Source organism: Bombina bombina, chromosome 5 (genome assembly GCF_027579735.1).
Source record: "Bombina bombina isolate aBomBom1 chromosome 5, aBomBom1.pri, whole genome shotgun sequence".
Taxonomy (NCBI): Eukaryota; Metazoa; Chordata; class Amphibia; order Anura; family Bombinatoridae; genus Bombina; species Bombina bombina.
The window spans coordinates 176,485,008-176,498,203 of record NC_069503.1 but is presented as its reverse complement, the minus strand read 5'-3'; the positions used below and the strand labels follow the sequence as shown (position 1 = coordinate 176,498,203).

General features: G+C 35.1%; 1 protein-coding gene across 1 annotated transcript in view; it reads right to left on the bottom strand.

Annotated features, from left to right (window-relative positions):
* Positions 1-11,527, bottom strand: part of C5H9orf152 (chromosome 5 C9orf152 homolog) — a 30,467-nt gene extending 18,940 nt beyond the window's left edge. Inside the window, exon 1 of the mRNA XM_053712945.1 lies at positions 11,305-11,527. Coding sequence (XP_053568920.1) covers positions 11,305-11,527 — 223 coding nt within the window. The remainder of the gene's footprint in view (positions 1-11,304) is intronic.
* Between the last annotated feature and the right edge of the window lie 1,669 nt (positions 11,528-13,196).

The following is a 13,196-nucleotide window of genomic DNA, read 5'->3' as shown; positions in this document are numbered from 1 at the left end:
CAAGTCACACATTTATAATGAACATTTAATCAAACTTGTATTGCTGCCAAGAAAGCAAACAAGATATGACATAATCTAACAAAGAGACTCACATTTGCTGAGTAAATAATGAATCCATCAATGCTTTTAAGTTTATCTTTACAAATGTCAGGAAGGAGCTCTATACTCAAATTTGCCATTTTCACACCACATCTGTAACGTGACAGCATAGTACACCTTCATTATTAATAAAGGAATTTAAAGATATCTGTCCTGGTTTGCATATCAGTTTATCCAGGATTAGGAACCATAAAACTGTTCAAACAACTGAGACAGACAAGTGTTTAGCTTTTTGTGTAAATGAAAGAGTTTAGGTTCCCAATCAAATGTTAAAAATCATGGAAATCCTATAAATATCATGGCAATCCTAAAATTGAACTCCACAAGGAAATAATATATTGTATTATTATTTTATGCCATTTTCTGGCTGGGGGAGTTTAATATGGACTTGCCATGCTTTAACATACATTTTTTTCCATTAAGTATCCTATTGTTTTATTGTAAAGTATGTGTGTGCGTGCAGTAAGATGCATGTGACTTGGGTTAGATTACAACTGTTTGTCCAATATCATAGTTTATATTAAAATGGGTTAATTTATAACAGCTTGCTGAATTTATGTCTTTTGTAGCAATACGTTGTTTCATGTGTTTTTGCAAAAAAAGTAAAATGTCCTGAACATAGTATCAAAGTATGCAAGCAAATACAATGTATATTTATAGTTTTAATGTACAACCCAAGTATCTAGGGCAGTAGTCTCAAAGTAACGGCCCCAGGGCCATATACAACATTCATGATAGTTTCATCTGACCCTCCCTTGTTCAATAGGTATAAATATAACGACAAGCGTCCAGTGTAGACGTCCACCATGCACTTCTTGGATAAATGTCACTTTTTACGTTGTTGTACAGTTTCAGAATGATCATTTGGCACTCACAAGATAAACAAACAACTGTGTATGTCTATTGTGGGCTACAACTCCCACCATGCACTATTACTTGGATAAATGTCCCTTTCAGTTCCTACTATATCCAGTTCTGGAGCACTTACTCCGTTCAAGTGGCCCCCATGGGAGAAGAACACTTGGCCAGTGGCCCCCAGATACATTGAACTTGATACCCCTGTTCTAGGGAAATAAATAATTGTGTTTTTTTTTGCATCATTCATATGATATAATGTCATGTGATCCATCATTTAAGACTATATTGTTCTTTATGATGTAAGGTCTAAACTGCAAGCTGATATTTTTTTGGGTGGATAGGGTCTTGCATTATCTTTAATCAATTCTATTAAATTTTATTTCTATACATTTAGTTGCTTTCATATTAAGGTTTCAAAGTTCTATAAATGTATTTTGCTGATAAAGTGGCACAGTCTCAGTGCCTTCTCCTTTTATTACTTTAACCTGGTATATAATGAGCTTGGATATTGCAATTTTTACATCTACCTTGTGATAACAAGACAATCAATCATACCATTAGGGGAAAGAAGATATTCTCTTTGAAATAAGTTGTCTCATATATTTTATGGATTGCAATTAAGATAACATAAAGGCACATTTTTTAATTGTAAAATGTATTACTCTAAGCCTAGTATAAAATAATTTGTAAAACTGCTATTTTCACACATGATGACAAGAAGATCAAATTACTTCTCATTTGAAAGAGGAGATCCCCCTACCAACGAGGGGTCACGAGCCCCCCTATGTTGGACAGGGAAGTGTGCTAGACTAAGAATAGAAAACTGGTACGAGCAGTACAGGTGTTTGATACCTATTTTATTAATTGCTGAATAAAGGATATGATTTGAATTACAGACAGAACTAAATCAATAGTTCATTTACTTTCTATTTATGCAACATACCCAAGGGGGGGGGGGGGGTGCATTAGGTCACAGCAACTTATACACCAAATTTACAAACATGAATTGCTTCTTTTCAGAAGTTCAACATTTTTTGTATAAAATACAAAAAATTATATTAAAAAAATCCATGCACTTTTTCATCTTTTTATAAATTAGTTTTAAGTTTGACCTATCAGGATTATATTTATAGTATAGGTTTTATACAATTTTAAACTACAGTACTGAAAATAAGACATATATTCTTCAGAGACAAAAAAACCCCATCTAAAAAAACAAGTAATAAATACATTATTGTAAAATATAACTCCGCAAAATATGGAAGTTTTCTATGTAAAATGCATTACATAATACTTTAAAATACATGCATATTCATCAGAAGAATGGGTGGTTATAAAAATAAATACATACATAATTATAGATAAGATGTTTGTGGTTAAAATAATAGTTTCTGCTTTTTGTTGTTTTGTTTGTAGTTCTGTATGACTGTGTTTAGTCTATCTCACGGTTATTATCATCATCATCATTTATTTGTATAGCTCCGCCAAATTCTGTAGAGAGGATTTTTTTTTCCTTTCTTTTTTATTAGCTTCTGTCTCTTGCGCCCTTTTTTCGCCATTCTCTTTAATCTGACATTCTGGGGCCGATTTAAAAAGCTGCAAATGCAGCTGTTTCCATGCAAGGCGCTACAGTCGTAAGACCGCTGCTCCTTAACTCATCTGCCACCTCTGAGGTGGTGGACAGCAATCATCCAGATCAGATATGATCCGGATGATTGATGGCCCCTGCTAGCGACCGATTGGCCGCGAATGTGCAGGGCGCGTCATTGCACAAGCATTTCACCAGAAAAGCATGTGCAATGCTAAATGCCGACAGCGTACGCTGGCGGCATTTAGCAATGTCGGGCGGACATGCTCTGCTACAGCTGATCATGTCCGCCCGACATTGGATAAATCGGCCACTCTGTTTTAAAAATAAAAATCATTTAGAAAAACTTAAAGGGTTACTTTCTGTTATAATTTTTAAGCTAAACAACTAACATATTAAAGTTAATAAACATTAATTAAAACCTACTGACCTATATTTTCTCCAAAACAAAGTTTCATAACGTTCTAAAAGTTATATCTTTTATTCGCCGATGATGTCACGTTATCCTGCCCACTATTTTCAGCACTGCATGTTCAAAATACTTAAACCAATAACTTTGTGTTTAAAGCGCCATTTTGAAACCTAGGTATTGTAAACGGATTGGTACAGAGCAAAGGATACCCACGAAGTGGGTTTGGAAAACAATTAAATTTGCATACAAGATTTCTGATATACGGTAGAGATATGTTAATGAAATGCTATTGATAAAAAGCGTATTTGGAGTAGTTAGTTAGTAACAGGCATAGAAAATATTTACTTACAGTGGCCCTTTAACAATTTTTCTTTCTACAAATTTAACATTCAAGTTAATTGGAATTTTTTATAAATACGTAGCATGATAAGCCTTCTTTCTATTGATTTAGTGTTTATTCCTTTTGAAGTATCTCCTGTTGTGGCTAAAACTCCAGTTTAAAAGGACAATACAATTGTAATTCCCTTAAAATCTCTAATTATATATAAATACAAAAAAACTTTGCAATGCACAATCATTGTTTATTTTGCCTGCTTTTATTGTAATTTTACTGTAGTGTTTCCACCCCCGCTAGAGAGGCTGGGGTGTATTACATGGAATGCATAACCGTGACACTCCTACACGCTGCATAGTGATTGGCTGATATATGCAGAAGCTTGTTTATATCCCCTCATAATTGGTCACAGCAAAGAAAGTAAGATAAATGACATACAAGAGGCCTTTCAAGGGGTGTGTCATTAGCCTGCAAAACAATGCATATTTTTTTTTATCAACATGAATTTTTAAATTATATGATCACATTTTTATGTAGACCTTTTGAAATGCAGTAAATAATTCCTGATGCATAAAGAAAAATGTACTTAAATGTCCCTTTAAATTGCCTTCAAAAGGGTTAAACACTTAGTCAAAGTTGCATTTTTGGTACACCCCAATTCTTCTCCTGATGAGGATATAACATTAATTGGAGCACATTCATGTATGCTTGTTCCTGATTGGCTCACCAGCTGTATCCTCAATTGTTCGTTTTGCAGCAAAAGAGAGAAATTTGTTAAAAAAATTAAATTATCTAATGAAATAGATCATTTTTTTTATACTACATTGAAGAACTATTCAATTTTTTTGTTCTGTGAAGTTATTTTTAACTTAAAGGGACAGCCAAGTTCAAAATAAACTTTCATGATTCAAATAGGGCATGTAATTTTAAACAACTTTCCAATTTACTTTGATCATTAAATTTGCTTTGTTCTCTTTGTATTCTTAGTTGAAAGCTAAACCTAGGAGGTTCATATGCTAATTTCTTAGACCTTGAAGGCCGCCTCTGCATTTGACAGTTTTTCACCACTAGAGGGCATTAGTTCATGTGTTTCATATAGATAACATTGAGCTCATGCACGTGAATTTACTAAGGAGTGAGCACTGATTAGCTAAAATGCAAGTCTGTCACAAGAACTGAAATAAGGGGGCAGTCTGCAGAGGCTTAGATACAAGGTAATCACAGAAGTAAAAAGTATATTAGTATAAAAGTGTTGGTTATGCAAAACTGGGGAATGGGTAATAAAGGGATTATCTATCTTTTTAAACAATAAATATTCTGGAGTAGACTGTCCCTTTAAGCTAGCAAAGGCATAGGTGTAAGGATGCCACTCTGCTAGGGTCGCGAAACAGCCAGTATTTTATTGGCATGTCCAGATTTTTTAAAGGGAGACAAAATGCAAAAATGAAATGGTCTAATCAGTTACAGCATTTTATCATTTCGCTGTTTGCATATAACTGTGTGTTTAACCCCTGCAGAGAAGTTAAACATATAAAGTCAGCTCCAGTGCAGCAATACACTACTGGGAGCTAGCTAAACACATATGGGGAGCCAATAAAAAAAGACAAATGTGTATAGCCACCAATCACCAGTTGGTTTTAGTAGTGCATTGCTGCTCATGATTCTATCTAGGTATGTAATTCCAACAAATAATATCAAGAGAACAAAGTAAATTTAATTATAGAAGTAAATTAAAATGTATCTTGAAAGTGTTTGCTCTGATTCATGAAAGTGTAACTTTCCCTTTAATTTCCCTTCAAGTTTCAATTCAATGCAGTTAATAAAGAATAAATATAAAGACCCTGTTATTGTGAAACATATTCTAAATATGTGAGAATCTACTTTGCAATAAAGTATCACTTAATAAAATTGGCCTATCAGCTTTCATTTTGACTTAGGCTGAATATGTATGGTAATTTATGCTAATTAGCATGGTAGCTAGTTTTTTTCCAGGAAAGGTGGTAACCGTATAGCTTGTATTTTACAGGTGTGACCAATATTTTTAAGATTTAATGTAGATAATAAAGAATAAATAAATGTTAATTTAAAAAAATCAGTCCCATGAGAATCAGTTTAAAAGTTATGCATAATTATGTTAGCTAATTTATAATTACTATGGCTAATATTTGTTTTTCTAAGAAAAGTGGCAAATATACACGGATGTTGCGCGTTTGAAAAAAAAATATTATTGGCTTGATTCAATCATTGTTGGGCAATACTTATATAGTCTTTGCCAAATTAAAGTGAATGTCAACTTTCATGATAAAGTGCGAGTTTTAAAAAAAAAACTATTAAAATCAGGGACATTTTCATTTGTGAAAGTTTACATTGCACCGGATTTTACAAATACCTTCTTCTCCTGAAACACCGGATCGCCGATCCCACGCCTGCAGCTCCTCTGTACTTCGTCAGCAATGACGAAACTGTCTCTCTCCAATCACGGCTTCCCCCCCATGAGCGTTCATCTGGTGAGGCCACGCAGTTATTGGAGGAAGCCGGTTTCGTCATTGCTGATTTAGCACAGCAGGAAGAAGCAGGCGGGGCGATCAGTGATCCGGCATTTCAGAAGAAGAAGGTAAGTATTTGTAAAATCCGGTGCAATGCAAACTTTCATGAATGAAAGTGCCCCTGTTTTTAATAGTTTTTTTAAAAACCGGGCACTTTATCATGAAAGTTGACATCCACTTTAAATTAAAAAAACAAAAAAAAAAACACATCCAACTACTGATACTTTAATCAAAGCTAGACACTGTGCAGTAAACAGATCAGTATCTCAGGATATTAACATATGTTACACTGCATAGCTGTTCTTAGTTTAGATGTAGCTGTAATGTTTTTTTTTTTTTTTCTTTTTCAAGGGTGTGGAAGACAACATGGTTTTGTGATGAAGAAATCCTCACAGATATTATCTAGGATTGCAATGCAATGCTTCAGTAAGTTGTTAGCCATATTTCCGTCCCATATACAGTATAACATATATTTTAATTTTAGAATGTGCAATTTAAAGATGTATTATATTCCTACAGTTTCTGCATAAAGTACACAATGTGACAAAATTGTACTTTTGATCTTCTAATTTTCATTGAATAATTCTTTTAAACTTAAAATTTGAAACATAGGTATATAATTAAACTAATGCAAAATGTGTTTGTTTACCATGTACAATATATATATTATAATGTTTGTAATTTTAGGATGTCTCACTGTCCATCAGTAAGACCATATGAATGATATCCTTTTAGTTTCAATTTCAATTTAAACATATTTCACATAGATTTTTTGATGGAGAAAATATTCTAACATGTTTAATTGTTGCTATTTCAAATACATTACATGACAGGACATTTGGGGCCTGATCCGATATGCAGCGTCGCCCGCAAAAGCCGGCGACGCCAAATTTTGCGCTGGTTTGGTATCACATATACGGCGTAACCTAGAAGTTACGCTCATATATTTCTGCCTACGGCCATAGTTTTCTGGCCCATAGACAGGTATACCAAACCAGCGCAGTTTGGTATCCAATATACAGCGTAAGGACTTACGTGGCAAAAATTGAGAAATTCTACTCCATTTTTACCTCGCCACAAATTGCAGGCGTAGTAAGCCTTACGCTGTCTATTGGAGCCCCGTAACTCCCTAAACTACCTGCAAAATAAAACCTATCAGATTGAGCTCGCATTCTATTGGCTGATCGGAACAGCCAGTAGAATGCGAGCTCAATCTGATTGGCTGATTGGATAAGCCAATCGGATTGAACTTGAATCTGATTGGCTGATTGAATCAGCCAATCAGATTTTCTTACCTTAATTCCGATTGGCTGATAGAATCCTATCAGCCAATCGGAATTCGAGGGACACCATCTTGGATGATGTCATTTAAAGGAAACTTCATTCGTCTGTCAGTCGTCGGGCCAGCTGGATGTTCCGCGTCGGAGGTCCGAAGAAAGAAGATTGAAGATGCCACTTGGAGGAAAACTTCACCCCGATGGAGGACCTCTTCTTTGCCGCTTGGATGAAGACATCGCCGGATGGAAGACTTCTTCTTTGCCGCTTGGATGAAGACATCGCCGGATGGAAGACTTCTTCTTTGCCGATTGGATGAAGACATCGCTGGATGGAAGACTTCTTCTTTGCCACTTGGATGAAGACATCGCCCGGATTGGATGAAGAGTTCGGCCCGGCTGGGTGAAGACGACTCAAGGTAGGGAGATCTTCTGGGGCTTAGTGTTAGGTTTTTTTAAGGGGAGTTTGGGTGGGTTTAGAGTAGGGGTATGTGGATGGTGGGTTGTAATGTTGGGGGTGGTATTGTGTTTTTTTTTTTACAGGCAAAAGAGCTGAATACTTTGGGGCATGCCCCGCAAAAAGCCCTTTTAAGGGCTGGTAATAGAGCTGTTAACTTTTGTTTTGGGGGGCTTTGTTATTTTATTAAGGGGCTTAGAATAGGTGTAATTAGCTTAAAATTCTTGTAATTTTTTTTTTGTAATTTAGTGTTTTTTTTTTGTAATTTAGTTTAGTGTATTTAATTGTATTTTAGTTTAGATAGTTGTAGTTTATTTAATTTATTGATAGTGTAGGTGTATATGTAACTTAGGTTAGGATTTATTTTACAGGTAAATTGTTAATTATTTTAACAAGGTAGCTATTACATAGTTAACTATTTAATAGCTATTGTACCTAGTTAAAATAAATACTAAGTTTCCTGTAAAATAAATATAAACCCTAAAATAGCTACAATGTAATTATTAATTACATTGTAGCTATTTTAGGGTTTATTTTATAGGTAAGTATTTAGATTTAAATAGGAATATTTTAATTATTAATATTAATTAGATTTATTTTAATAAGAATTTAGTTAGGGGTGTTAGAGTTAGATAGGGTTATTATAATAACTATATTAACCCTAATATAATTAGGGTTAATATAGTCAATATATATAATATAATAACTATATTAATCCTAATATAATTAGGGTTAATATAGTTAATATAGGTGGTGGCGGTGTAGGGGGGTCAGATTAGGGGTTAATCTATTTAATATAGGTGGCGGCGGTGTAGGGGGATTAGATTAGGGGGTAATACATTTATTATAGGTGGCGGCAGTATAGGGGGATTTAGATTATAGGCAAAAGAGCTGATTACTTTGTGACAATGCCCCGCCAAAAGCCCTTTTAAGGGCTGGTAAAAGAGCTGATTACTTTTGGGCAAAGCCCCACAAAAAGCCCTTTTAAGGGCTGGCAATAGAGCTGTTTACTTTGGGGTAATGCCACGCAAAAAGCCCTTTTCAGGGCTATTTGTAGGGTTAGACTTAGGTTTAGTGGTAGGGATAGTTTAGTTTTTTTAGGGGTTAATTAATTTAATATAGGTGGCGGCGGTATAGGGGGATTAGATTAGGTGTTAATTAATTTAATATAGCTGGCGGCGGGGTAGGGGGATTAGATTAGGGGTTAATAATTTTAATATAGCTGGCGGCGGGGTAGGGGGATTAGATTAGGGGTTAATAATTTTAATATAGCTGGCGGCGGGGTAGGAGCTCACATTAGGGGGTAGTTTAATATAGTTGGCGGCGGGGTAGGAGCTCACATTAGGGGGTAGTTTAATATAGCTGGCGGCGGGGTAGGAGCTCACATTAGGGGGTAGTTTAATATAGCTGGCGGCGGGGTAGGAGCTCACATTAGGGGGTAGTTTAATATAGCTGGTGGCAGGGTAGGAGCTCACATTAGGGGGTAGTTTAATATAGCTGGCGGCGGGGTAGGAGCTCACATTAGGGGGTAGTTTAATATAGCTGGCGGCGGGGTAGGAGCTCACATTAGGGGGTAGTTTAATATAGCTGGTGGCGGGGTAGGAGCTCACATTAGGGGGTAGTTTAATATAGCTGGCGGCGGTGTAAGGGGCTCACATTAGGGTAGTTAATGTAGGTGGCGGCGGGGGCCGGGAGCGGCGGTTTAGGGGTTAATATCTTTATTAGGTGGGGCGGGGTCCGGGAGCGGCGGTTTAGGGGTTAATACATTTTTTATTATTAGGAGAGTGAGGGGGGGATAGCGGATAGAGGGGTATACGTGTCGGGCTATGTTTGGGAGGCGTGTTAGACAGTACAGGAGATTTTATAACTTAGTCAGGTTTTGTAGGCGCCGGCAGTTTCTAAAGTGCCGTAAGTCACTGGCGACTCCAGAAATTTGTACTTACGCAGATTTCTGGACATCACTGGTTTATCCGACTTATGGCACTTTAGCAATTGCCGGTGGGGTATATTAGATTAGGTATATTAGCGAGAGTTGCGAGCTGAAACTACGGGCGGCGGGGGTTCCCTCGCTTGCACCGCAAACAACGATCTATATCGGATCGCGCCCCTGATCTTAATCTCATTTCAAATGCTAAATGTTAAAATTGTTAAAACCTATCCCAAAGCCACAACTTACATTTGGTTTTATTTTATCCATGTATGAATAAACTATTTTATTTTACTTAAACACTTAAACTTGAAATATGTAAGATCTTTACATGGCTTGTGTGTGGATTATACTAATATATATATATATATATATATATATATATATATATATATATATATATATACTGTATATATATATACACCACATGCCCAAATTTCTGTCGTTTCACCCTTCTAAGGGGTAGATAAACTGAGCACAATTTAAATGTAAAATAAAAACTTTGAATTATCAGCTGCCGTTTTGTTTTGCTTACTCCGGATTTTCGGACCCCAAAAGCTTTTATTGACCACTGGGAAGAAAATTGAAGTATAAAGTCATCATTATTAAAACATATTTATTTTTAATGTTATGGAAGCAAAAAGTAGAATTTTACTATTTATCACTTCCTTTGACAACAGCCAGGAATGTCAACATTTTGCTGTAAGATAATAATCTTTTAATACTGCCACCTTTGAGACAGGTTTTTTCTAATGGCAAAGGCATTATCTGCTGCTTTTTAAAACATGTCATCATTGGTGACCTATGGCTCATACTAAAATAATTATAATACTATAAAGGTATTTTAATTATTTAGTTATGTGATATGGTTAATAAATGGACAAGAAAGATAAAATAAAATTTTAATGGTCCAGAGAGTGTGCAATTTTAGACAACATTCCAATTTACTTTTATTATAAAAATCTACTTCATTCTCTTGGTCTCCTTTATTGAAAAGCATGCCCAGGTAGTCTTAGGTAGTGTACTGACTGAGCACACTATGGCTGAAGTGTTTGCAACAAAGTTTTTTTTTTAAATGTTACACTTTGTTGAGCACCATAAGGCAGCGGTGTTCACAACAATGTAAAGTAGTTTTACTAATATATTTGATTAACAAATTATGTAAGATTTTATTTTTGATTACTTTTAAATTAAAAAAAAACTCAACAAAACAACTCAATTGTGCATTCTTCTACTAGAACTCTAATAATAATAAATGACTCAATTATACTAGAATTCTAGTGTAAAACAATAGACCTTAATAATGATTAATTACATTAAAACTGTCAGACTTTCAAACAAAAATATGAAAAATAATACCCAGGTTCAAAGCTAGTATTATGTTAAATTAAGTTCCATTTAGTAACATTAAAACAGGACATACATTGCACTACACAACTGGCTACTATATATTTAAAGATGAACTCATTTATATCCTGTTTACACTTAGATTTATGTAGGAACCGTAAGCTGCAATTACAAGCAGGATAGGAAATAGTCCCTTCCTTGCCAGTAAAGTTCAGGGTCTATATTAAACAAACTTATTCTTAAGTTTCAAGTGGGCTACAAGATCATGGGTACCTATAATGTGAATCAGTGACAGATGACTGTCTTCCCTTGCTTCTAGGTACCTCTACAAATGTACAGAGAATGTGCCTTAACAATATGGACTTACACAAGCTGTGTCTTAGTTAGTTGTCTGTATTGATTGAGTCAGCCAACATACTGAAACACTGTACACTTTTATTTTATGCTGCCAGTTCCACATACCTGATTTAAAGACAATAATGTGCGACTGCTGCTTTTGCTTCTGTGTTATGCAGTAATATTGTTCTTCCAGTCGGCTAATATCCATTTTGCTAAGCTTCCTGGTGCCGGCAGCAGGATCTTTTGAAGGGTGAGTCACATATAAGATGTCACTCATATATTTAAACGCCTTTACTATTTCGTCCCACAACGAATATTTCTCCCAGCAGCCGCAGCACCAAGCCATTGCTCTTTTTATTATATATAGCTCAATTAAATGCAGAGTCTGCTGATGGTTAAAAAAAACAACAAGCACTGAGAGGAAAAGCTACTCACTGCCTAGAACATTAAAACTTCTCTCCCACTATCTGGTAATTTGTTACAAGTTTTTCTGGTTGTCCTACATGTCTTGGTTTAAAGTAAATGATAAGTACATTACACAGAGCTTATTATTGACTTAAGGTAGAGCAGAAATCATAGCCAAGTAAAAGAAATAGGATAGAAAACAGAAGGCAGGCAGATCAGTATTCATTTACATATTAAAGGGACATTAAACACTAAATAAATAATTGTTTGAATGGTGTATTCAGAGCAGAGATTAACCTGAGAATAATTTGTACATGTATTTTAAAAAATGATATTAGTTGTTTAAATATTGAAAACAATAAGCAGTGGGCACCACCATATTGTAACTTAGGTTATATTTTCTGCTGAGGCCAACAGGGAATGGTTATAAATGGCTTACTAGAGTGTGCAACCAATGACTGTGTGGAATATAGCTGTGTTTGCACTTCCATGAATTGGAAAGCCCACAATATTCAGAATTAAATGAAAAAATAACAAAATAAATAATGAAAGTATATAGCAATGTTGTTTTACTACATGTAAATAAACAATTTATATTACTATCTTGAGGTATTTAATGTCTCTTTAACCCCTTAATGACCATAGCACTTTTCCATTTTCTGTCCGTTTGGGACCAAGGCTATTTTTACATTTTTGCGGTGTTTGTGTTTAGCTGTAATTTTCCTCTTGCTCATTTACTGTACCCACGCATATTATATACCGTTTTTCTCGCCATTAAATGGACTTTCCAAAGATACCATTATTTTCATCATATCTTATAATTTATTATAAATTTTTTTATAAAATATGAGAAAAAAATGGAAAAAACACACTTTTTCTAACTTTGACCCCCAAAATCTGTTACACATCTACAACCACCAAAAAACACCCATGCTAAATATTTTCTAAATTTTGTCCTGAGTTTAGAAATACCCAATGTTTACATGTTCTTTGCTTTTTTTGCAAGTTATAGGGCCATAAATACAAGTAGCACTTTGCTATTTCCAAACCATTTTATTCAAGATTAGCGCTAGTTACATTGGGACACTGATATCTTTCAGGAATCCCTGAATATCCCTTGACATGTATATATTTTTTTTTAGAAGACATCCCAAAGTATTGACCTAGGCCAATTTTGGTATATTTCATGCCACCATTTCACCGCCAAATGCGATCAAATACAAAAAATCGTTCACTTTTTCACAAACTTTCGGTTTCTCACTGAAATTATTTACAAACAGCATGTGCAATTATGGCACAAATGGTTGTAAATTTTTCTCTGGGATCCCCTTTGTTCAGAAATTGCAGACATATATGGCTTTGGCATTGCTTTTTGGTAATTAGAAGGCCGCTAAATGCTGCTGTGCACCACAAGTGTATTATGCCCAGCAGTGCAGGGGTTAATTAGGGAGCTTGTAGGGAGCTTGTAGGGTTAATTTTAGCTTTAGTCTAGTGTAGCAGACAACCCAAAGTATTGATCTAGGCACATTTTGGTATATTTCATGCCACCATTTCACCGCCAAATGCGATCAAAAAAAAAAAAAGTTCCCTTTTTCACAAACTTTTTGTTT